At 37.0% G+C, this 23,862-nt stretch overlaps 5 protein-coding genes across 5 annotated transcripts; 1 reads left to right on the plus strand and 4 right to left on the minus strand.

Moving 5' to 3' along the window:
• Window positions 1-2,146: 2,146 nt before the first annotated feature.
• EV154DRAFT_550697 (uncharacterized protein) lies at window positions 2,147-3,302 on the plus strand (the record flags this gene model as incomplete). Its single annotated transcript, XM_051604941.1, has 4 exons — window positions 2,147-2,225; window positions 2,367-2,647; window positions 2,961-2,986; window positions 3,103-3,302. 4 exons carry the CDS (start codon window positions 2,147-2,149, stop codon window positions 3,155-3,157), a joined length of 441 nt encoding a protein of 146 aa, XP_051458961.1. The 3' UTR covers window positions 3,158-3,302.
• Window positions 3,303-9,094: 5,792 nt separating this feature from the next.
• On the minus strand, window positions 9,095-13,477 carry EV154DRAFT_562305 (uncharacterized protein; the record flags this gene model as incomplete). Its single annotated transcript, XM_051605719.1, has 13 exons — window positions 9,095-9,258; window positions 9,335-9,741; window positions 9,798-9,976; window positions 10,096-10,261; window positions 10,337-10,491; window positions 10,563-10,648; window positions 10,742-10,775; window positions 10,836-11,163; window positions 12,221-12,303; window positions 12,400-12,558; window positions 12,617-12,856; window positions 12,927-13,264; window positions 13,423-13,477. The coding sequence occupies 13 exons, from the start codon at window positions 13,475-13,477 to the stop codon at window positions 9,095-9,097; spliced, it is 2,394 nt and encodes a 797-aa protein (XP_051458962.1).
• Window positions 13,478-14,391: 914 nt separating this feature from the next.
• On the minus strand, window positions 14,392-15,946 carry EV154DRAFT_441432 (cysteine synthase). Its single transcript, XM_051596957.1, has 6 exons — window positions 15,808-15,946; window positions 15,705-15,746; window positions 15,401-15,646; window positions 14,727-15,321; window positions 14,606-14,665; window positions 14,392-14,535 (listed from the first exon to the last, which is right to left on the minus strand). Exons 1-6 carry the CDS (start codon window positions 15,871-15,873, stop codon window positions 14,459-14,461), a joined length of 1,086 nt encoding a protein of 361 aa, XP_051458963.1. The 5' UTR covers window positions 15,874-15,946; the 3' UTR covers window positions 14,392-14,458.
• Window positions 15,947-17,980: 2,034 nt separating this feature from the next.
• On the minus strand, window positions 17,981-20,570 carry EV154DRAFT_504802 (glycoside hydrolase superfamily). The gene is made up of 4 exons (XM_051601103.1): window positions 19,567-20,570; window positions 19,063-19,502; window positions 18,599-18,992; window positions 17,981-18,541 (listed from the first exon to the last, which is right to left on the minus strand). Exons 1-4 carry the CDS (start codon window positions 20,514-20,516, stop codon window positions 18,034-18,036), a joined length of 2,292 nt encoding a protein of 763 aa, XP_051458964.1. The 5' UTR covers window positions 20,517-20,570; the 3' UTR covers window positions 17,981-18,033.
• A 311-nt stretch (window positions 20,571-20,881) lies between these two features.
• Window positions 20,882-23,780, minus strand: EV154DRAFT_462573 (uncharacterized protein; the record flags this gene model as incomplete). Its single annotated transcript, XM_051597592.1, has 7 exons — window positions 23,582-23,780; window positions 23,327-23,497; window positions 22,227-23,266; window positions 22,080-22,161; window positions 21,789-22,013; window positions 21,235-21,725; window positions 20,882-21,191 (listed from the first exon to the last, which is right to left on the minus strand). The coding sequence occupies exons 1-7, from the start codon at window positions 23,711-23,713 to the stop codon at window positions 20,882-20,884; spliced, it is 2,451 nt and encodes an 816-aa protein (XP_051458965.1). The 5' UTR covers window positions 23,714-23,780.
• Between the last annotated feature and the right edge of the window lie 82 nt (window positions 23,781-23,862).

The following is a 23,862-nucleotide window of genomic DNA, read 5'->3' on the forward strand; positions in this document are numbered from 1 at the left end:
TCTCATTGTTGCACTAGAATTAAGTTTTCTATGTTGCTTACATGATGTCATTTTTATAATTATAGTCTTTATCTAACTTCGCGAATCTTTTTTTATTAACTTCTTTATCTTCATATATAACTTGCTGAATAAAAAAATGTCTCAACAATTCATCAATGCAAATACTTCTTCAACTGAAACCAAAACTAAGGCTTACGGACAATGGTCTTCCCAGAGACAGCTTGCAGCTATTGAAGGCATGATTGAGTTTCGCCCCTTCCAAACCAAAAGAGGTGGGGTAACTTCTGCTTGGAACAAGATATTTGGAAAAGTAAACAAGGTTGATGGACATTTGAAGCAGCTTAGTGACAACGCTATCAAGAACAAAATAAAAAACCTGATTGAAGAAGTAAAAGAGAAACTAAACAATGATCTCACCTATAGAAGCAGAAGTAATGATTTAAAAATAACTCTTGAAAACCGAGTGCTTGATTTGATCTCTTTGGTATTTAATTATGGCTCATATATTAATCTCTGTACTAACCTTTTTAAATCCCCTAAAGATGAAAAAAGGCGAGAAGTCAAAGACTAAAGACAATGAAGATGCAGCAAGAGCCTTGGCTGAGAAACGCAGACATCAATGTTATGTTGTCTTGCAATCCAAACAAGAAATCAACAAGGGTAAGAAGAGAAGCAAGATGGATGACGATCATCACAGGTCGGATGATGAAATGATGAGTACAGGTGAAGCCGAGGACTGTATGGGGAATGAGTTACCGTTAAAGAAAGTTGAAGCCAAGACGGATTTAAACATTCTGATAAAGACTGTTGAGAAAGAGATAACATTGCAGTCGGAGAAATCCAATGCTCTTGAACTGGCTGTTAGTAGTATTGAGAAGTATGCAGGTCGCTTGGAACAAAACCTCAATGAACAGAGGCTCATCAATAACAGCCAAAGAATTATGGTTGGCCAATTGAGTGAACTTCTGAAATCGCAGCAATTCAATCACGAACAGAACATGCAGATGATGATGCAGCTGTATCAGCAAATGGGCCAGCTAATGAAAGAGTTTAGACACACAATGGCACGTCAAAATAATCAGACATTGATTATGGTTCAGCCTTCTTCTGCCCCCGCTACTTCTCCTGTTGTTGCTCCCACGCCTGCTCCTGCTCGTAAGAGCACAAGAAGAAATAAGAAATAAAAAATGAAAAATTTACAATGTTACTCTAGTTGGAAATTTATTCTGGTCGAATTTCATCCATATACTCTTCAAGTGTTGGTGGACTTATACCAAAGTAGCTGCTGGATTGTCCCCCATTGACACAGATGTGTATGTTTTTCATAAGCGTTGTGATTTTATAGAAAAGAGCACAACTACTGAGTAACATTTTTTGCCCTGGCCTGTACTTAAGAGACGCAAACAAATTGGCGACGTGCCCAAATTCTCACTCTACAATTATTCTCAATTTAGACATCATATAATTCGCTTCCTTATCAAGTCTATGCATTTGTGCCCCTAATAATATATCATGCGTTTACTACATCACAGCTAAAGAGTATCGAGCTGTACAATATTGTCACATCCTTCCAAGTCTCTTCTGAATGCCAACGTCAGATTGTGCGCCTTATGAAGACTGTCATCAGAGATCATGAAAAACTCTCTGAAGGTACAGTGTCTCTTATACATCCATATACATACATACAAACAGTACTAGTTGCTTCCAGGATTGGCATGTGTTTTAGATCTGGAAAAAAACAACAACATATCCAACAGTATTTACAAGCCCAACAATCACTACCATTCGCATATTGGATATATTGTACAAGAAGCTGGATGCATGAGATCATATAATGCAAGATCCATGGAACGAACGATCGGCAGATATTCCGAGTTGATTAAAAGCAAAGTATACGCCGGGAAAAATGCTGGAAATATTTTTGAAAGACTTTCCATTCGTGGATATATCAATTTGGCATTAGACACAGTCAGTTTGTTGGATACAATCACGGCAACAAAAACATCATTGGATAATTACATAGAGCTGCCGCTTACCGCAATCCCCAACCAGAACCATCAATTGTGGAGTCCATTTACCACAGCTTTAAACGATCTCGTCGAATCAGTACCCATTGCAATATTTTTTAAAGAGTTAGCGATTTATTATGGCCGATCTACTTAAACTAAAGTATTGTCAATTACAATCAACAAGTCTTGTATTTAACTCGCTGCTCGTGCACTATTGTACAGCCATGTAATTACTTCTAAATGTACTGCAGAATCCGACCGGAACAACGCCGTGGAAATCACTTTGTGTTGTTCAATGCTAGACATAATACTTATTATTTCTTAAATATGTGTCGATTACTTACCAATTATATGTAGCAAAACTTGACGGTACGTTGAGGCAGTGCTTTCTTACGCACAACAACTCATTCGATCCCCAAAACTCGCAATTCTTGGTTTTTGTTGAAGTAATGAAAGAACATTACGCTGCCGATAGCGACAATACTATACCGATAATAAAAATGAACAACGAAGGTGCAACAACAAGACATGCTGTGATCGGCCTCAACGACGTCAAACATCAAGTAGGTTTGGTCCAGCCATCCACTGATTCACTTGAGTATAAAGTTGTTGCACCATACAAGATTTTCAACGGAAACGTAAAACAAAATGCTGGACATTTAAAACACATTTAATTATTCTTCTACAACAACCCATGCTTTTTTATTTCCCTTGTTTTCTCTTACTCACACAAACTTTTTTTTGACTTTCATAAACAAAAATTATTTCATTGATGAAGAGGGTCAAAAAAAAAAAAAAAAAAAAAAAAAAAAAGTGCAGTGCTACCTCCTAAAAATTGGTTGAAAAACGTTGGTGTGCATATCAATCACCAATTCCTGATAAGAAAAAAAAGAAAAAAAAATTCAAATGGCTGTAACTCTTCCAAAATTCAAAAAACTTTCGTTTTAAAAGTTCGTGTGCATTGTGGAAAGTATTCTGTAAGAGTTTGTAAGTAAAACTATGTCTTTTTTGCCATTCTTTTTTCGCACCCAAAATATAAAAGTGAATAGAGATCTAATACGAGATATCATTGGTTCACAAAAAAAAATTGTAGAATTTATGCAGATTTTGGTCATGACTGCCATGCCTTGGTTTATGGGGATCACTGATATATACATTGCTAGGAACTTATCCTTGCCCAAGGATTTTTAAGGATGCATCCTAAATTTCAAAGACAGTCAGCTTAAAGAAAAAATATGTTCTCCATATACTTTCGTAACCAAATCTCTATTTTACAAAAAGATTCAACAATAAAAAAAAAGAAAGCTTTATTTTAGAAAAGATAAAAGTTTAGAGACCTGTTCGCCAATTTCCAGTAAAATGAAAATTGCCCAAGTGCAACTGCGTGGAAGTCAGTCTCTGTCTGCACTCACCCGTTTTTTATGCTTTAGTTGACAATTATAAAACGAACACAATCGTTGGAAAGTGGTCAAAAAAAGTATGTCACACCTTTTCGTAGATAAGGTCGCCCAACTATGAGAGGATAAACTAGGATTCACAAGAAGGTCCGTACTAGCGGTTTCACGGTGTCCTTTCGATCTCTCACTCGCCATGTCAGCTCTGTAATGTCTAGTATTTACGCGAATGTTTGTTGAAAACACCGTCTGCATCTCTGTCGCGGTACAAGAGCATGCCAAATATTCGACTCCATAAACCTACACAAACTACCTCGTACAAGCTACATGAAAAAGAAAAAAAAATTAGCCTGTTGACATTAACACAACAACAGTTTTTAAAAGCATTACCGTGTAAAAAACCAGAAGATAGCCACGCCTGCCTAGAGCCTAGACGGTAGGTAGAGGTAGAGCAGGTACACCCACGAGCAAGACGTACATGCCAGAATCACCTAACAGCAGCTTTACTCGAAACTGTGCATAAGGAAAAGAAAAGAAAAAGGGCGTAGGTGGGAAAATAAACAACTTTATAAAAAACATTTCGACGTCATCAAATGGCGTAATAGATCCGGGGCAGTCATTGGATGATACTTCCGCCAAAAATCCCTACACCAGATGCTGCCAAAAAAGGGCTGACAATTTGAAATGCTCAAACAGTATGCTTATCATTATATTGCTCTTGAGTCAAAGTCCAGTTTGACTACGTATTTTGTGCTACTTGTTCAAAAGCCAGCCTGAAAATTTTTAAACCCAAAACATGGCAAAATGCCCAGAAATTAGTTTTAAATGTCAAAGGCAAGCAGCAATGATTATTAACAAGGTTATTTTCAAAGACCTCTTTAAAAGCTAAACTTTGAAAAGACTGTCCCGTTGTCTCAAGTCTTCTACATGATACGGTTTTGCATTATAAAGTAAATGGCGAAACCCAGGATATTGAAACAACGCTTTAAAGAGCAATTAATGTCAGGAACAAAGCTCCACATCCAAACCGCCCGGCAATTGCAGCTGGCTTTAACATAAAATAAATTTAGGGATCCTGACAGTTTTATTTGGTGCAAAAGACAAGTAAATGATACCTCTCTTTCATAATTCTTAATACAGTTTGATAAAATGATCCATTAGCAGCCGGAAATTAAGATTGTATGTGTTGCTACTCCGCAATCTGTGAGGGATGTACTGTTGAGGATATCATAGATATAATAATAAAGTTAATTGTCACATCGCATTAAGGATGGATAATAAATACAAAAGTTAATCATGAATCAAACATTACCCCGCTTGTTCTCATCCTACCGTTGAAGTCTGTACACAGGGCACAACCCTATGCCGAGTAAATATTTATTCTGCAAAAGCAATACAATCGAATAGGCCTGGACTATAGAATATTAAAATAGATTCTGAGCACAAATATTACTCTTGTCATTTGATGTTATAACTGTTGATCCCTCTAAATAATACTTATATACTCAGTATGGAAGGGCTAAATTTAAAGACATGTTGATTATTTACTATCACCAGATTATTACATCATGATCCAATAAGGCGCTTAATATTCTCCCTAGAACTATCCCAGTTCTTCATAGACCATCAATAGATTTTTCTTATACGTTTTTTAATAATATTTTTTCGTCCATAATAAAGTGGTATCCAAGTTCTAACAGTATCACTTTTGGTTTATTTGTAATTTTGTTCTCCATGCAAAACAAAAATTCGCTTAACAAAAAAGATAGATGGCGATTGATAGGATGAACTGTTTCAAGTGTGTAAGTATTTTCTGTGGGAATGTTTAAATCATGTTTTTAAATTGAGAACCAGACTTTAAAGTATACATCCACTGACGTGCTATATCATCCTTTTTTTTTTTTTTCTTTACCCAAGTATGCTGGTTTACACTGACTGGCGGAATTTCAAAAGAAAAAAAATATATGCATAAAAAAAAAAAGATATTAAAAAAGAAGCCAAAAGTCTAGGCACCGTTACTGTAAGGCGAAAGAATGGACAAGAGTATATGTAGCACGTAAGCTAAAACTTCTCATCTTGTGTGCTTGTTCTTTATGTGACTACCACTCAGTGTACACCATCACCTATAATTCATTACGTGAAAGTCAACATTATTGACAGAAGAGCCTGATCAGCTTGAAGTAAGGCCGTGATTGAGTCACTAATTGCATATCCACACAAATTCGTAGGGATGATATTTTTTTTTAAAAAATTTATATCATTGTTTCTATTTGTCAGGTAAGACTCGTATCTTGAACAAGTTTTTTTTTTTCGCCAATCACTGCATTTGTAACACTGAAAAGATGCATAATTAACAAAAAAATAAATAAACAGAGAATCAAACTAAGATCCGAAAAAAAAAACTACCCAACTCGAGAAGGTGTGTTTAAAAACCATGCTTAATTAGCCAAGTGTAGTGAGCAAGAAAGAAAGAAAAAGAAAAAGGCATACGGAGAACAAGTAGGAATGAACTCATTGTTACAAAAAATAAGAATCATGATTACTACATTCCAGTTCTTAGTTGTCAAGGTTTTATTACACTCACCAACATAAAACCCTCTCAAGATCAATTTTGTAGGCTACGTATATGTAATTGAGACTTTTTAGTGATAGCTTGTGTAATTGATGTCACTTTCAGCTGGTGAAACTTTCCCCATTATTCTAGTTTGGCGAAAATAAAAATTTTACAGAGATAACTAACACGATCAGCATAGTTTCTGTAACTCCCAGAATTCCAAACTTGCAGCATTTTTAGTGTAAGTTATGTTGTATACAGTGGCATGTGAAGTGTTCATTGTAAGGTTTCTACTCTTTTTTTTTTTTTTTTGCTTAAAAATCAAAGTAGTACAAATGTCTGAATTTGATCATGTAATCAAAGCTCTCACGGTTATTTTATCTTGTTGCGTGGGAGCCTGTCAGCACTACTGATTTTTTCTCACTCTTTCTCCTCTTTTTTTTTTTATTAACATGATGTTCAGTAATAGCATTGCCGCGATGAAAGCTCACTAAGGAGTACTCTTTTGCACAAATGCCGTGTGTTTACTGGGTTGTAATGTCGATCGGTGGTGATCCCTTACTGCTATTAAATGGTCCTATGGAAAGGGAGTAGGTAATGTATGGCGTGCACGTATACCTGTCGTCAACCCTCCTGGGCTTGTATCGACTGCATTGGGTGCTTTCCAAGACATGTTGTAGTCCTGTAAGTAATCTCATTTAAAAAGAAAAAAAAAACATTGAAACTCATATTTAATTTTTTATAGGTCCTCTGTCGCTCTTGTCTCTCTCTGTACCCCCACTTCCCGGTAAGTTTATAAACCCGAAACGGTGGGTCAAACAACGTCTTCCCTCTGAAAAAAAAAAGGACTGGGATGACGCGTAAGCAGGCGGCTGACCCCCATACATGAACACGTTCTGTACAAAAAGAGGCGAACTGGTGGTTGCTTACTACATCTGTTTATGGCGAGGCCGACTGGGAGCGGCGACGAACGGGTTTTGTTCTGTGGTATCGTCTATTGGTGTTATATTCCCCTTTTTTTATCTTGTAGCTAATTCTCTTCTTTATCACCCAATCCATCTAATATTCTATAATGGTTGGAAAGAAGAGGGTTATCTACAGGATGAAAAAAGGGTATCTTAATGACAATAGAGGTTGCCACAGAATAAAATCCTTACTTTGGCTGGTTGCTCCTTTAGGCCTCGCCATAAACAGCTGTTGTAAGCCACCACCAGTTAGCCTCCTTTTGTACAGTCGTGTTCAGACATATACCCCGAAGCTGCTTGCACAAGTGTCATCTCGGTCCAAAATATAAAAAAAAGACAGGTCGACAAGACTCGCCAGGGTTATTCATTCTATCTTGCTGGGTCGTGAGGGTGAGCAAGGGTGATATGACGGGATCATCAACATGTTGAGGATTGCACTCTTTGTTAGGAGGTACAGGTCGAGGTGGGTTCCTGGCGGGCATCGTGGATGCTATGCCTTATCTACCAATCTCTTTTCATAGTAGTTGCCTACCGTAGTGGTTTGTGGTAGATACACTTTGTGATTACTCTTGGCTAGATACGCTTCCCATTCAGGAAGGAAGGGGCTTTGACAGTAGCGACTACTTGCCTGCGGTGTTCAATGCTGGATGTTGTGATCCTTTGGGCTATCCTCCTCTCTTTTATATATTGGAAAGTATTTATATTGGCACAAGTTAATCTGATTCCATTTCGTTACTCACTCAATTCATTTAGGTCTTTCTACTACTGCTACTACTACCAAAGAAGATAAGTAATAACATACATCTCAACATCTTGATTTTTATCCGGTGTTCTAACTTATTCAATTCTCTACAATTTTAGGAAGCTCCAGTCATACTGACATGGCTGCAGCTTATACTGTTATCATAACTGTTTAACTTGATATGATACAGAACACTTTTATACTCCCATTTGGCTGTCTGAAGGAAATTAAGCAATGCACCATTAATAAACATTGATATGTTCTTCTAAGTTTTACTTATAATTTATAAATTTCTTGGCTTGCCACCTTGCAGCATGGCTCTCGTTTAAACTATACAACCTCAACATCAATGAAAAAATAGTCCCCTTTCATATCTTTTTTTTTGTGGATGTATTGTGCCGTATGATTGAAAGATGTTTGCTCAGATTTTGCATAGTAACGCCTTCCTGGTACTCTCTTTAATCTTGATTCGCTTTACCAGCCAGGTCACATCTAAAAAAAAGAATGGTTTCTGAGACAGTGTTTTATTAAATTTGTTAACTTTGCACTTGCATTCTGGGATTTATTAATGAGTATGATGATAGACTTAATGGTATCATAGTCTAAATTTATACGAATTAAGCATCCTTGTGCTATAAAAAATTAAGTCGCTTACCAGTGACAATTCAATAAATTTATGCTATAAGAAAGAAAAGTTACCGGTAACCATAAAAAAAAAGTTACTCGCCCTTTGGCATCGGAACAACTGTATATAAAAAAATGTTTACAATAGAAAAAAAAAGTTACCTGTAACTTTTTTCTGATGGTTACCGGTAACTTTTTCTCTCTCTTATATACACCACAAAAATGAAAGTGGTCAAAGTACAAATGTGTTTGTAGTTAGTTTTCAAAGTGCTCAAGACTTTCTTTAACCAAATCGCTTTATTCTCAACCGTTTCTTGTGAGGGTAGTTGATAGCGTTACATAGTTGCTTGATGTAATTGAAGGAATTCATGTGTAGTCCATGTCAGAAAATAAGCCAAATGCATGGGGTACAAGTGAGACTTTTTTGTCTTTTCATAAAAAGCTTTTTATTCATATATACATAATAATATAATTAATTGCCCTTTTTTTGTTTTTGGGGCGTGAGATAAACATTGGGAGAACCATTGTCACTATTCTCGTCGTCTGTGCTATTGCCGTTAAGTTGAGAAAAAACATCATTTCCTTCTTTAGTGATTACAGCTGGAATAACTATATCCTCGAGATGAATTTGGTGGTGGCTCCAGGAATACAATAGGTGCCAAACATTAAAAAAATCATTTCCCGGGAATTTCTTCCCAGGCAAATTCCCTAAACTTTGCAGGAACGATTTTTTGTGCCCGAGATTTTTTGTGCAAGAAAATCCATGCCCGAGATATCTCAGGCAAGAAAAGTGTACTTTTCGCCAGTCACCCACACATAAAAAAAATCCAGTAAACACCCCCTAATGTATCAAGTGTATCAATGAAATCAGGCAACTGAAACAAATATTCGGGCATCGAGAGAGGCTTTAAGTAAACTGCAACATAAATATCGGAAATCTTTTTGATAGCGAAGACGTAACCTTTAGGACCTATATAATATGACATAATATGTCATTTATTTAGTTATTCTATCATCATTAAAGCAGTTCACAATAAGCTACTTACCGACCCAATCCATGCTCATTACGTGCAATTGTTTTACATCTCTTTGTAAAAATGGCAAACCATAAAGCTTGGTTAATATTGCCTTATTCATTCGTATGTTTTTGGTTTTTTGGGTAAAACCAGTTTTCCTTGGTGATTCATAATAATTTAGCGGATCGTATGGCCTTGTGCTAACGACGGTCCACTCGATTTTCTGCCCTATCATGGTTGAGATTGTAAGGTGGTTGACCAATTGTTCAGGAGTAGCTTTTTTGCGTTTCCATTCGTTTGTCGACAACTCAATGTTCCTAGATGATACGATAAGATCAATACGGCGACCAAACCCACGGTTGAGCGGGATGGTATCTCCATAGATACTCTCGTGGTTCTTGGCTATTGATTTGCTGGCCTTGCATGTCGTCTCCCCACTATAAATGATTCATCAAAAAGCAGGCACAAATGATATGTAGTTTTTGTTACTTACTCTACCAGATCAATTCCAGAGTTTTTCAAAGTCAAGTCCAGGATCATCGCTACTTTTCTGTATGAAGTCATCTCTGACTCTGGTGTCCTTGCATCAACAGCTGCGTACCTGATCACTGTTTCTAAGATATCAAGTACGGCAGTTTGTTGTTGTTCATCTTCTTGTTCGATTGCTTCAAGCTTTTCAGTTGTTATGTTTAATCAAAGTTGCTTCAGAACAATCTGGCCTTTTTCGTTTTTGCTTTCCTGATAAATAATGTGTGAGTGAACATGTCGATGGTAGAAGCATCACAACATACCTTGATGATATTTTCAATTAAGGATTTAGACTTAAATGGTAAACCTGTAGGCTGTTCAACGCTACATTTATTGATTTCATCCCAAAATGCTTCATTTAAGATGTAATCCTTGAAAATATTTGAGATATTGGTATTGATTAGGTTTACAGTTCGGGAAAGAGATAGCCTAAAAAATAAAAAGGCAATTTAGTAAAATCACATGTCTATACAGTAGCGCCTGTTAAACGTTTTTCTAATTTACTTTAAAGCATTGACTTTGGTACTGTCATCAAGGTCAATATCTTTTATAAGTCTTGCGGAAAACATGTCAAGCTCTTCAGCTAAACTATTCGGTGTGAAGGCATTAATCAAGTAATTTAAATGATCCTTTTCAGAATCTGTGATGGAATTACTGAGCTGGAATGAAAAAGAAAAATAAAACATCTATCAGTTACATGGCTATCAGACTCCTTTAACAAGGAAACTACCTTTTTAACGCCAAGTAAATATACTTCTTGGCGAAAGCGCCGAGCAGAAACATTGAGCCGACTTGCGATTAAGTTATAGCTAAAGTCTACTAATTCATATAAGGAGAGACAATGAATAAAATTTTGTTAGCAAAAAGGACGCCATCTTTGATCAAAACTAAAAAAAAAATTACACATACTCTTGTTTGAAAGGCTGGGTGTGGGGTCCGGGATCTATGTCAAACAGAATTTAGTCAATTTATACGTGTTAGTGATTCTATCCAGCATATTTACGAATAATTCATCAACCTCATCACTATCAGTGACAGTAGGGGATCCCAGCCAAAAATTTAGAAACGGACAACAATTATCGGCCAAGATGATCCATGGACGATAATTATCGGCCAAGATGATCCACGGACGACAATTATCGACCAAGAAAATCCATGGACAACAATCATCGGCCAAGATGATCCACGGACGACAGTTATCGGCCAAGGAAATCCATGGACGATAATTATCGGCCAAGATGATCCACGGACGATAATTATCGGGCGGCAAAAAAAGTCGACCCACTCGATTTTCTTCCCCAATGCTTACAACTGGTAACGGGGATGTCTTGCTTATATTACAAAGACTAGCCGTAGCCGTGATAACAAAAAATGGGAGTTTATCTATTTTTTTTTTTTTAAAAAAAAGGTAATATTTTAGCGTTTTTATGAAAATAAAAGTTTTAATTAACTAACCTGTTCACAATATTTAATACTTCTTTTTTAAAAGATGGTGTTATACAGATAGGAATAAAAAAGGAAAAAAAAAAAACAAAGATGAAGAGAAGGGAAGGAAAAAAGGGTTGAATAGTTTTTATATGTAGACTGATAAAAAAGCCTTCGTATACATCAGGATGATGCAATTGCTTATTTAATCAAAATATCATGTGAACGAGTTTTATTTATAAACTGAAACAAGAGCTGGTTTATGTCAGGATTATTTAACTGTTTATATAATCATCCATGTGTTTGAGTCTTCACATACTAGAAAACAGGCGTAATCATTGCTGTAAAATAGGGTTTTGGGAAATGGATTAAAATGATAAAAAGAAAAAACAGCGAGTCAAAACTAAGATCTATTTTACCCCAAGAAAAAACTAAGAAGCATCCGTCATGCCTGCTACGATTATTTATCTTACGAATCTTATGATTATTATGTAATGTGATTATTTATGGGAAAGTTTATTCTGTTAATTGGAGGTGGATTCTAGAATCTCTTCCTGGTTCTATAGCTGCAATCACTACAATTATAGATGTAGAAAAACAGGCACATAAGAAAGTACGTAGAAAAAAAAAGATGTAGGTGTAAACATTCTTGTATTTGCCTTCTATTCTCGGTATATTTCTTTTCCCAAAATTAAACATGGTTTGAAAGAACTTCAAATGCTTAATTAGTTATGCTTTTCAAAAGATTTTAACAAGAGTATACACAGAGTTCAGTGACCTGAAGTATCTTTTATAAGTTGTATTTTTATTTTTTTGTATGATTTTAAAGCTTTTTGTAGCAAGCAAAGACAATGTTTTTATAAATTTTAAGGATGTCTCTGCCTTTTTGCTTATCTGCAGTGAAGAAACAGATTTGTTATCATCAATATTTGTGGAAGTAATAAGCTTAGGGAAATTGCAGACTCGACTACTCTTGAGGTACGAGGTAATGAAATACCTCGAGATGGACCGGCAGGAGCATCCAAAAAGGCATAAACCTCTTCCAACTATTGGGATAAATGTTGTAAGTAAATTGGCATTGGCTTTGATGATTTAATTTATTAACTTGCCTTGGTAGGTCTCCAATAGGGACTGAGCTTCACCAACGACGTGGCCAATCCGTGCGCATTAACGGCGTCGTTTTCCTCCTCTGACATATATTCCGGATGCACCACAGCGTGACAATCGCCAGACGAGATATGGAGGCGGTCCTCAATCATATGTTGAAAACGTTCAAAGTTTCTTAAACGTCTTCTCATTTTCTAAATCGAAGGTACAGTTTAATATTTTGTGTGTTTTTGATTCTTATACTATACTTACAGTGGCCATTCTTGACCCCATGTTAGAAACAACAGCAGCTCGTTGTACTTCTGCTGCTGTTTGAGTCTGATTGCGACGGACTCGTCTTCTCACATTCTCCTGGTGCGTTCTGATACGCGTGATCGGAACGGAGGCTTGATTCTCTCCAAGCTGGTGAGTATCCGGAAGGCCATACATGCGGATATCTTCCAGACGAAATTGGTTCACCTTCAGCACCAAACCAGTCATCATCAACAAAACCTTTGAGAGTGCGCTAAATGTATAAAGAGTTCATTGAGCACACACAACTGCTATCATCATTTCTCTTAACATTTTCCTCGCTTAATGGTGCAGAGTAATAATCAGATGAATATCCAAGTATTTCATCAGCAGCGTCACGAACTACGAAACCTCGAAAAATGTTGCTGCGGGAACGGTATTTGCTTTTTCTGATATTAATTTCTCTAAAGAAAGATCTAGTTGCTTTATTATAAAACAGGCAACTGCTTTTGGGACATTCAGTAACTTCCAAGCATGATTGAACAATACGGCGAACGTGTTGGTGGTTGTTGTCTGTCATCAACTTAAGAAATCTTCCTATGTTGGCTTTACACGGATTTTCGGTTGCTAACGACCAACCAGTGTTCAAGTCGAGGTCTTCAAATAATTCTGCAGATTCAATGAAGTGAGTGTTTAAAATATTCCTTTATAATTTTTGAGGAAATTGTTTGTTGATCGTAATAGTTTCTGACAAAATTATCATAAACTAAAGAATGGTAAAATTAAAACATCAGTGGCTTATTACACAATACGGAATATATTTTAACCGAGAATGCCAAACAAATTATACGTAATCGCTGATTTATCACGACTTGAGTACATTTTTTTTTATAAAGCAACTCTCAAACCTCTCAAATGGTCCATCCGTTGAAAGGTTTATAATTTGACAGTATTAATGATTGATTCATCTCTCTTTGCGAACACGGTTGATTCTTCAATTTACTAAAGATTGTTTTTCTATGCGGGGATTAAAAGAAAGTTCTTGTGGGTCTCGTCCGGATTACATTTGACTACTGATGGTTGAATAGTATACGTTCTTTATTATAAAGACATAGTATATCCCAATCAGTATATGAATCAACCTGAATTTAGTAAGGAAGGGTCATCCACTAGGACAAGTAGTATTTTAATGGATAAGAAGATCAACTGGTGCACCTTTGTTTGCTACTTTATTCAGTGTTACAATTAGCATGCTGCCAGTTGGTACCCGCGTTAATTTGGACTTTTTTTTACGGATTAATTGACTATCACGGTCACTACTTGAACTATAGATGTGTGAATAAAAATAGAACATCAGTACAACATCTCGCTTCTGGATATTGACCATATTTGATGTTCAATTCACTTTGTAACTTGTGCAAGTCGGGATGGAGGGGAATTTGCCATGTGTGCCTATTGTTGTTTTTGAGGATAACTGATAAACGATTACACATCTATAAAAAACATCTTGCTAGTTTAGAATAGAAATAAAAGACAAGACAAGTACAATACTTTTAGGCCATTCATGGTTTTTTTTAAGAAGAATAAACCGTGATAGTCTCAAAAATTCCTGTTTTAAAGTGTATACAAATATCTTAAGCATTAATTATCATATTTTTAGTATGTGCATTCATCTGATAGACAGGCTGAATGATTGACTCAATTTTAAAGGTGTTGTAAAATTGGAAATATGAGAAATATTTGTTAGGGTTTTTAAAGCTTTGACACACCACAATGAGTGCCTAAGGGCGTGAGAATAATCAATGAGACAAGAGATCGACCTGTACTGATTTTATTATTATTAGTTATGTCTAAGATCTATTTCTATGGTAAAACAACATATTTTTGCAAGTGCTCAGGAATTGCAGAAGACAAGTTTTTGGATTCTAACCATTTACGACCTACAAGTGATAATATTAGTTTTTTTTTTTTTTGGAAATGAAAATATCATAAGTGACAAACAAGACTTACTGAAGAGACGGGATTGATATCTGTAGGCTCCGTCGCACAAAATTGTAACAATCTTTTTACCTATTAAAGACGTGTGAGAAACTCGAATTACGAAGAAAAAAAAAAGGCTGTACAAATTTACCTTTTCCAAGTTGCTTAGCCATTTCAACAGCGGCTACAACATTAAGAGCAGAAGAAGCACCGAGATAAATACCCTCTTCATCCAATAAACGGTAAAGCATCTTGATAGTGTCCTCATCTTGAATGGTTAGTGATCCATCAATAATATCAACATCAGGAGCCAAATTATCAGTGATACGACCTTGACCGATACCCTCGGTAATGGAAGATCCACTACGCTCAAATAATTTGTGGCCACTTGTGAAATAACTGTGAAGAACAGATCCAGGAGGATCAGCCAAAAAGATCTTGACATTATCTCCCTTCATATCCTTAAGGTAACGAGCGGTACCAGCAAGGGTTCCACCGGTTCCAGTGGCACAGACAAATCCATCTACCTCACCATTAGTTTGAGCATAAATCTCGGGTCCAGTGGTCTCAATATGAGCACGACGATTGGCGGTATTATCGAATTGATTAGTCCAAACAGCATTATCGAGGGAATCAGCATGACGCTTAGCTTGATGATTATAGTTTTCTGGGTTATCAAAAGCAACAGCGGGAACAGGGTGAACTTCAGCACCGAGCATACGTAATAAATCAATCTTTTCTTGAGACTAAAAAGTAGTATGTATGAAAACTCTATTAACAACTCTCCAATTTGAATTCTCGTAAAAAAATAAAATCGTTGTGTACCTGAGTGTTAGGCATGTAAATGACACACTTGTAACCCTTGGCACGACAGACATGAGCCAAACCAATACCAGTGTTACCTGCAGTACCCTCAACAACAGTTCCTCCGGGCTTAATTAATCCTTTTTCTTCGGCATCCTTTACAACAAATAAAGCAGCACGATCCTTTACTGAACCACCGGGATTCATAAATTCAGCTTTAGCTAAGATTTCAGAGCCAGTTTCGTCACTGAGTCTGTTTAAACGAATCTACTTGAAACAATTAGCAGTCGTCCATACCAAAGAAATTATACAGACTGTAACTTACAAGAGGAGTGTTACCAATGGCACCAATGAAGCCATTTGTAATCTATAGAGTTGACAGTTTAGTCGGTCATGCTTTTTTTTTTCTCGGTTCATTTGAAACTTACTCCAGGACGACCGGTAGTATGAATGGTTGAATATGCACGACGGGCAAGAATACGTAAAGGGTTCATTTCCAACTGCAACAAAGAAAAGTTTAGGAAGTAAAGAAAAAAAAAAGAGTAAATGGGTTGTGAGAAAACCGGGGTAAACTTATAAGAGAATTCATCAAATCAACGGAGCTTTTTAAATGACGCGATAGATTTTTGGCATTGATCAAACCCACACATCTAAATTAAAATGTATGTCCGCCAGCTTTTTATGCACTATTGGCCTTGTACTTTAATCCCATTGTTGGGGAAATTTTCTTTATCAAACGGTTAAATTAACTTGATTATAAAGCTATGTTCTTGTGGCTTGAAATATATATGCTATGCTTAGACGAAATACGGATCACCAGGGATCAATACGTACAATTTTTCGAATGGTCGCATTGGCAGGCTAATTATATTTCCGGGCACATATGAAGAGTTTAAGTTTTGAACATGAAGGTTTTAAGACTTCTAATATATCTCTAAATCGCTGAGTGCTCCTTAATTTATAATCTGGTTGCGTCTAAGCGATAAATGGAGTTCAATTGGTGCATATAGCCGCTGAGAAATGTTTCCTTAAAAGCCCACCGGCGTTTTTTTTTTTTTTTTTTTAACTGTAACTGTTTTTTTTGAAAGGCTGAAAGCCCTTTTACTGATTTCTGCTCAGTTCAAAATAGCAGCTCACTTTTATATAACCAGGGCTAATACACGCACGTAATTAATACAAGTTTGGGACTATTCCATTGACCGGCTCCGAAGCTTTTTTTTATCTACCTATTTAGCCCAAAATTGAACGGAAAATGATAAATTATGGATATGACAGAAAACGCTCCAATACAATACCAAACCGTGTTTGTTTATAATAAACAAATGGATATTAACTTTTCGTCTTTATATTCCAGAATTGATTACAGTCACTGTCTAGCGTTTTCTTAAACTAGTTGCTTTGACTATCTTTACATCAGGGTATTCATCGTATTAACGTCTCTAAAAGCATGTTATTGATTTCAGAAACTATAAAGATATTGGGAATATTTAAGTAACTTACAATTTCTGCTGAATGCCTTATTATTGTCTGCTATCAACATTATTTATTTCATGCATAACGTTTAAAATATTCAATATTATATAGGAAGCAAGCAGCGTTTTCTAATGAATAGAGTGTTGATATATGTCTGAGTGTAGACAAAGCGAAAAGAGAAAAATGGGTTGGGCCTTTGGAGCAAGGTGGAGAGACCAGACGGCCATGGTCAGCGTCTTCAACGCAAAGAAGGCTCGAAAAAAAAGCAGCCAGAATAATCATGACTATCTCGTTCTTGTATCCGTGTATAAAAAAAGCATTATTCAGTCTTTTTATGTTGATGGTGATCCCTTTTGATCGGCAGCTAAAAAAAAAAAAATCTGCATGAATAATTACAAATGATGATAACGAAGTATCTCTCAATTTTGATTGTGTGTAACCTACATCGACACGCTCTCATAACTATTACGGCAAAATTATTGTGTTACCCATATGAATCAAATCAGACTTTTACAAAGAATTGAATGATAATGCTTTAAACGCTTAAAATATTGTCGTAAAGTGTGTGCTTACATACACATATGCTAGTCAACATTTGTTTAATTGACGCTGTTTTGATTTCGAGGATCATATAAATAGCAGGCATATAGATTCTTTACTTTTCACACAGCTTTTTTTTTTCTTTACTAATCTCAATACATGAATCTGGCTATACTTTGAAAGTTGAAGCTGCCGTTGGTGAAGGATACTCCTGGGTAACCTTTTGTACATTGTTTGGAGACTATTGTCAGCTTCCGCTATAATCTAGCTTCTTGTGCTGTGTTAAGACGCGCTTCATAGTCCACTTTTTTTCTTTAAAAACTTGGTCTCTTATCGTTATTAAATGCACATATTTGGATTGTTTGAAATGCAGTACTGTAATCATACTGGGATGTCAGTCTGGTTTGAGTCAATCATATTTCTTTTACAAACAGGAACTAGTAGCTGACCTGGATATACGAGCCACGCATCAATCTACCTGAAATTCTATATGATTCTCATATACATCTAGTTACATTCGCAGTGAAGCTACATGTAAATATTTTCAATCACTGTAAAAGTATTATAGACTTGAATGGATTTACAAAGTTCTGTGTCATTTTTAAACAGTTTTATTTTCTTGTTATTATCATCAGAAAAGATCACGGCGAGACAATCTTAAATACCCACATTAATTTTTCCAAATCCAACACATTGTCAGGGACATCCACAATGAGTCGACCATTGCTAAATACTTTCCAATTTAGAAGTTGTTCTCCGTACCTTTCTTTTGTAATTAAAGAAATTTTGGCATCCTCATGTAAAGGTAGAGACGACTTGATGACCAATCGTTGTGCCGAAGGCCGGTTAAAGCTAAATATATAAAACGTCTTGTGGTCCTTGGAGTGCATGAAATACAGTGGTTGTCCTGGTTCATTAAAATCAGTGGGAGTTACCCAATAAGGCACCGAATTAAAAATGGCGTCACTGGTCTTATCAATCCACCGTCCCATCTCGAGCAAGGTGTTGACCATAGCAGGAGGAATCAATCCAGACGCCTCGGGTCCGATATTAAGCAAAAAGTTACCACCCTTGGAAATTGTAGAGACAAGTTCTTGAAGTAATGACACTGTGGTGGCATATTGATGTGGTTTTGTCTCCCGATTAAATCTACAGTCAAATAAGTCATCTTTAATGTTTCTCCTCGTCCCCTATTTTTATTCTTACCCAAACGAGTGTGGATCGACGCCACGTGTGGATTCCCAAAATCGCTCAGGTACATAATCAATAGCTCGGTATTCAATCGTGGCGAAATCAGACACGGAGTTTCCACAACGATCATTCATCACCACTTCTCTACCCTGTTTTCTGCCCTTGTTTAAAAAATCAGCCTGCCATGCTGTTGAATTGTTGATACCACCAATATCACACCACATAATGTCTGGGTCATAATTGTCAATGATTTCGTGAATTTGTGGTACTTGAACTTGGTTTACAAAATCTGAAACAGCCGGTGCGCCTGCATAAGGAGCGATCTTTTCGTTGTAAGGGTTGATGGGAGGTCCATTCCAGTTGATAGAACTATCATGATAACTAGGATGATACCATTCTGGCAAGGAAACTAATTGTAGATGAAGTCAATCATATAAATATATATTATAACAAATGTGTGTGTATATATCTTAACTTACAGTAAATGCCTCTTTTTAAATGTGGGAAGGAGGATTTGGCAGTATCCAAAAGTTCTTTTACAAAATCTTTATGTGGATTCATCTGAACACTGGACCTATTATTCACCTTTGTGTCAAATAGAGCAATGCCATCATGATGTTTGGATGTAAATACAAAATATTTGGCCCCACTTGCATCAATTAAATCTAACCAAGCGTGCGGGTCAAAGTGATCTGGTTTCCACATTTCAATGAACTGATCGTATTCGAATTCAGCTCCATAAACGGAACGGTGGTAATTGTAGGTAGGACTAAACCTGCGATTATAGTTCCACCAATACCATTCTGCATAATCTTGGCCTACGGGAGCCCAAGCGGGGACAGAATAGACACCCCAATGAATGAAGATTCCAAATCTAGCTGATTGAAACCATGCCGGCACAGTGTGCTTACCCAAAGACCTAATTAATATTTGTTTTAACATTCAAAAAGAAACCGAGAAGAGCGAAAAACAATCAGACTTACTCGGGCGTAGGTGCATAGTCTTCCAAACCAATCTCAACATGGTCGATCGTAGCAGGCACTGCCATGGGTTTTCCATTTGTATTAATGACCTCTACCAAAATCTGTGTAGGCTCCATTTTCTTGCGCAAGGTCAAGATGGCTACATCGACCGTCATGATATGTCCCGGGGCTAAACGTCGCACAACACCATGATATTTAGTTTTTAGTAGCGAACCTTCAATAAAGATGCTCAAGTCTCTAACCCAGTATGGACTTGTGTTCTGAACTTTGACCGCAACAATTTGGTACGGCTTATTTTCCCACCATCGTCTTGTTCCCTTTGCAGAAATAATGTTTACACCACTGGGAGTCACATGCGTAGCTGTAATGGCAAAGAGATGGAGTGCAGGTCGAAATGAACCGATGGGGTTGGTGTATGGTAAAATCAGATGCGAAGCTACTTTGGTTGGGTCTATCACGAGCGGGATTGACATGAGTGTACCTTCGAACCCGTTACTGATACGACACGGTAAAGTATCCAAGCGAGTAATTTGTGAGGCGTGTCTTACTTGCCAATCAGGTAAACTCAATGATGTACTTGTCTGTGAACCGTCGTTATAGATAATCACCATGTTTGTTGTGATTGGACCGTGATTGACGGAGACGAGTAAGGAAAGAGCACCGAGGTGACGATTTGGTAAGGGGATAACTTGTCCAAGACAAACTGTGTTATCCTGTGTTTCATGCTGTGGTAACTCATATTTTACCGTGCCCACTGTCACCGAGCTCTTTAAGGGACATGTAAAATACACGCCCGTACCGTCTAAATTTGATCCTGTTCCCGATGCACCTCTATTGTTTAAATGCTTGTTCAAACTTATAAAAGTGTGGTCCGTTGTACGGAAAGGACATTGTGTTAATGCTGATACTGTAAACTGCACTATAAGGCACCATACGAAATAACGCAGCATTGTTTTTTTTCTCCCAAGAAACAAAAAGAAAAAGTGTTAAGGAGGGAAAAAAGGGGGTAAGTTTTATTGTTTGATATAATAAATTGGTATAAATAAATGCAAAAAAATCACGCGGCATCACGTGAGGAGCTAAACAGTTTCTTGGTCAACTTGACTAAATGGTGTGCTTACAGGCAATTTGATATGAGAGGATGAACGGCTTGGTTTTAATGTGGATGAGGAAGAAGAAAAGGAAGACGTGTATGTACCATGTCTTGCAGCTGTAGCTTTTTGGAAGTTATTGTGACGCATACAATCCTGGCGCACCATTTGGAAGGCAGTCAAGTAAGTAACTACCATATGATCTTCAAGACATGTCTTTGATATCAAAACTTCTTCCGAAAGCATGGGAGAAGAACGGTGTAAAGTAAATGTGACTTCTTCTGCCGTTGGTAAAGCAGGTTCAGATGGACTGGGCACAAATGGTGGCTTTTGTGATTTTGTGCGTGATGAGGTAGAAGCGCTTCTTCGTAACTTGGGCTCGGGTTCTTGACTATTGATTGGATTTGTACCGGGCAATTTAATATCTTGTGTGGGTAGTTTTGAGGCTGTTTTAGATCCACCTCGTCTGAATTGGTAGACTGTACCAGGTACATACAATAAAGGATATCTGGGTTCTTTACCATGATAAATTTCCTTACGACGCGTTTGAATAATTTCGAAGCACTCTTCACGTAACTTGGAGTTGGCCATCACTTTTGTGGTGCCACCAAATCCATCTACAGCAATCAATGAGTCCATAATGAGTTCTTTGGCACATGAGGCAGTACCGTAAGAAAGTCTTCCGACCAGATCATCCTGACACACAAAACTATCAATGTGATCCTTGTATTTCTCAGATAAATCTTGTGAAACACTTGCAACCGGAGCGTAACTATAGCAATGAACCTTGAAATCGGGATTGTTGGATAATTCTCTTAATTGCTCGATATGATCCACTACCATCATAGTCAATACAGCAGCAGTGCCTGCACCCAAAGAATGACCAGTTATGATGAAAGAAGAGATGGGTCGATTATTTAACTCTCTTTGTTCGCTGACATAAAGAAAAATCTGGGGAATAATACGGGTGAAGAACCATTGTGCTGAAGCGAGAATACCTGAGTGGACAAGTCCACCTTTCCAAGGTCTATATTCGCAAACAAGATCGGTGATACAATCATACAAACTCTATTTTTACCATTGAGGGGTCAGTCACTTATAAAATAAAAAATAAAACTCGATGCTTCTTACCCAAGTTCCTCGAATTCCCATAACAATAGCTTCACGACCACGATCATACGAGACAAAGTAGCTCGGTTGAAATACCGCACCTTTACGTAATCCATATTCATAACCTAAAAGATCTTCTTGTGGGATCTTTAAGTATCGGACAATCGCTTCCTTATTAGATTTTGTCTTTACAACGTCCTTTAGGTATTTGGCATAATCTCCTAAATAAGAAATACCGCGCCATCCCTGTGATTAAAAAAAAAGGGGAGGATGAGTTGATTTGATAGGGAATCTTTGGTGTATAGAACTTACATAAGCAATGATGGCATGTCCCAAGAAGTAATACGAATCATCCACAAATTTCAAATCAGTGATTTTTTCAGCCAGTGGTGATCTAAGAATAAAGATGTTAAAAGATGGGAATGATGGAATGATGGAATGATGGGAACTGATATTTACCTTGGTACTTCTGAGTAGAATGTTTGCAAGAGCGAGAGAGAGGCCAACAGTTGAAGGATGGTAATTTTGAAACCTTGACCAAAGGCATTAAACATTTTAACAACGGCACGCAACAAGATACGTGTTTGAGGACTGACGACCATGCCGATCATACGATCCAGACTAGGATGAGAGATAGCAACCTCTTCAAATGACTCGTTAATCCATCTGAAGGCGAAATTCTTATCCCCAAAGTTATGACTTTTAATACTGGCGGTATCGGAAACATCTAGATCCCGCTTCTTGTTTTCTCCATCCATTTTAGGGAAGTCTACTTTGTACTGTTCCAGATTAATGTGTCGGCGTCCTTTATCGAGCTTTTGATGAAACATTAAATCTACGGTGGATTCCGATTTAAACAAGACTTTGGGTTTGGGGGTGGTAGGAGAATTGATAATTTGTTGTAAATCATCCACCACCACTAATTTGGGCTCCACTGCATCATGGAACTCATTCTGTTGCTGATGGATGTGTGATGATGCATTGCTAGAACTACTGTAAACACTGCTTTTTCGGGATGTTGTCAATATACTGAAATTATCATTTGATTTGGAGTGATTAAAATATAAAGGAGATAATGTGTCTGATTCAGGATCCTCGGGTGGGTGTTGAAATGAATAACGCACTCTGACTTGAATGGAACCAATAAAGGGTGTCATTGAATGTTTACTATGGCTTGAATGTTGTCTATAAACAGGTGGTACATCTAAATACAGTTCATCTTCCGAATCATTGTCATGACATGATTTGGCGGTCTTTTTTCCGCCAAAATGATTGTATCCATACTGTGTGAATTTGGACATGTTTGGCATATGTGACTTGAGGAACGTGTGTGGTAGTTGAATGTGTGCTGGTAAATAACGTTTTACATGATACTCGTACATTGGTAGAAACGTGATAAATACATCGTCTCTGTCTTTTAATTTGGCAATCTTTAATTTAGCCTTGCCGATGTGCTTTGTTGTTGATCTCCACTTTTTCTTCTTATCGTACAGATCCAACTAATAAAGAAAGAATGTTATTAATGGCTTTCCTTGTATATGTGAAGAATGACTGTTTACCTCAATAGTATCAAACAATTGATTGTGATAGGAAATCGTAAACAAAAAGCCCTCGTTCCAGTTGCCGTTGCCATGCTTCGATCGAGAAGAAAAGTAGTGCTGTGAGCCCATCCTGAGTCTCATGAGAGGTCTTGTCACAACGACATCGCTTCGCACATTAAGTAAATCAATCTATTTTTTTTTTTTTCGAATATACATAATTTAGCCACCCGTTAACAGAGATCGTTTTTTTTTCTTTTGTTACATTCTGTTTACCTGTAGTCTTCCAGGCGAAAGTTGAGCTGTTGCTTGGATAGCTTCTCTACGATCCCACTCGTCTTTGAGTTTGGTGAGGTCAGGCAGTGATAATCTTCTAGCATTATTGGCTTCTTCTCTTTCAGACGTCATTACACAGATGGAGAAATAAGTGAAAGAAATGAATAATAAGGAGAAAAAGAAAGAGAAATCGTTTTAGAAAAATAATAATAATAATGGGATTTTTTTAATTGATTTGCACGTGTAAGAATTCAAGCACAGATCAGATTGGCAACATTATT

The sequence above is a fragment of the Mucor mucedo genome (assembly GCF_025094135.1).
Source record: "Mucor mucedo strain NRRL 3635 chromosome Unknown EV154scaffold_33, whole genome shotgun sequence".
Classification (NCBI taxonomy): domain Eukaryota; kingdom Fungi; phylum Mucoromycota; class Mucoromycetes; order Mucorales; family Mucoraceae; genus Mucor; species Mucor mucedo.

Bases quoted from the DNA above. Each gene is read 5' to 3' on its own strand.
- EV154DRAFT_441432 (XM_051596957.1), bottom strand. From the start codon at position 15,873: ATGAACCCTTTACGTATTCTTGCCCGTCGTGCATATTCAACCATTCAT. The intron at 15,747-15,807 runs GTAAGTTTCAAA...TCAACTCTATAG, and splicing joins ATACTACCGGTCGTCCTGGA to ATTACAAATGGCTTCATTGG. The intron at 15,322-15,400 runs GTACACAACGAT...ACTACTTTTTAG, and splicing joins TTTACATGCCTAACACTCAG to TCTCAAGAAAAGATTGATTT.
- EV154DRAFT_504802 (XM_051601103.1), bottom strand. From the start codon at position 20,516: ATGCTGCGTTATTTCGTATGGTGCCTTATAGTGCAGTTTACAGTATCA. The intron at 18,993-19,062 runs GTAAGTTAAGAT...ATCTACAATTAG, and splicing joins TTTAAAAAGAGGCATTTACT to TTTCCTTGCCAGAATGGTAT. The intron at 18,542-18,598 runs GTAAGAATAAAA...ATTTGACTGTAG, and splicing joins GTCGATCCACACTCGTTTGG to ATTTAATCGGGAGACAAAAC.